Source organism: Penaeus monodon, chromosome 30 (genome assembly GCF_015228065.2).
Source record: "Penaeus monodon isolate SGIC_2016 chromosome 30, NSTDA_Pmon_1, whole genome shotgun sequence".
NCBI classification, from domain to species: domain Eukaryota; kingdom Metazoa; phylum Arthropoda; class Malacostraca; order Decapoda; family Penaeidae; genus Penaeus; species Penaeus monodon.
Genome location: NC_051415.1, coordinates 12322015 through 12323164, shown reverse-complemented (window position 1 = coordinate 12323164; position 1150 = coordinate 12322015). Strand labels below are relative to the sequence as shown.

General features: G+C 34.0%; 1 protein-coding gene across 1 annotated transcript in view; it reads left to right on the top strand.

The window, feature by feature from the left end:
- The window catches only part of LOC119592525 (steroidogenic acute regulatory protein-like), a gene marked incomplete in the record, with an annotated part of 15796 nt that overhangs the window by 6108 nt on the left and 8538 nt on the right, over nucleotides 1-1150 (top strand). Inside the window, 1 exon segment of the mRNA XM_037941382.1 lies at nucleotides 846-978. Coding sequence (XP_037797310.1) covers nucleotides 846-978 — 133 coding nt within the window.

The window sequence follows — 1150 nt, the reverse complement described above, 5'->3', positions numbered from 1 at the left end:
GAGTGTACAAACTATACGTGGGGGGGAGGGGGTTAATCTCAGGCGTACACTTTTTAGAAGATCTTAAAAATAATGATCATTACGCCTTCATATTGAACTGACAAAATCAAAACAAGATTTTCAGCAGATGAGGTGTTTTATTTCCAATACAAAAACACTTCAACACATTTATGTTTTAGAATTAATTTCATTCTCATGATGAAAACCCTATAGACAAAGACAGGACATTTTCTTTGAATATAAGTCAATGCAAGGTCTCCTAAAATGGTTGCCTGCTTGAATCTGTAGTATCATTGCATTCCTTTAGACCCTTGAGTTCCTGTGGCAGGAGTCATCATTTTTATCATTTTGCTTTGCACGCCCTGGAGGAGGGAGGGTCTTGGGAAAAGAGTATTTTTTGTATGTTTAGAAAATGATGAAAAAATGGATGACCCATAAGCTAACCAATCCTTTCATTGGCTGTTTTATCACCATTGCCTCTAATTCTTCATATGACAATATTGTTGCAATTGATGCATCTGCCATAGTATGGAGTTGATCATCAAGAACTTTGCAGGATTATCTTTACTCATTTATTCCTATTGTAAAGATTCAAGATTTAGGTTGTTAAAAAAGATAAAGGTGATAATCAGCCATTGGTGATTATTTTTGTGTATGATTTAGAAATGAAATATATATGCAGTATTTTAAGATTAAGATGAATATTTGCGTTATTAGAAAATGTTAAAATTAAGTAACAGTTTTGCATGTGAATTGATTTTGATATTGACAGTGTTTCTAAATGATATACTGGCTGCAAAGCTTTAGTGTTATTAACAGATTTTCCTTTTCTCCACTTACTCCAGTGGCAGACGGAAAACAGCCGTCCATTTGAAGTGATGCTAGTCCTAATATCATTTCTTATTGCCTGGGCTGAAGCTTGGTTTATTGACTTCAGGGTTTTACCACAAGAAGCCCGTGCTAGGTCAATTCTGGAAGGTAAGGAAATTCAAGCAAATTCATCATACACTCTTGAAGAATTTGGAAGATAAGGAGACAGTGAAATATAAGAAAACTATGCTATAGTGTATGTGTAACTTTGATGTCTTCTTAATGGTATAGTTAGATTTGAAATTGGTTAAGAGTATTTAACATATATACGAGGAAGGTG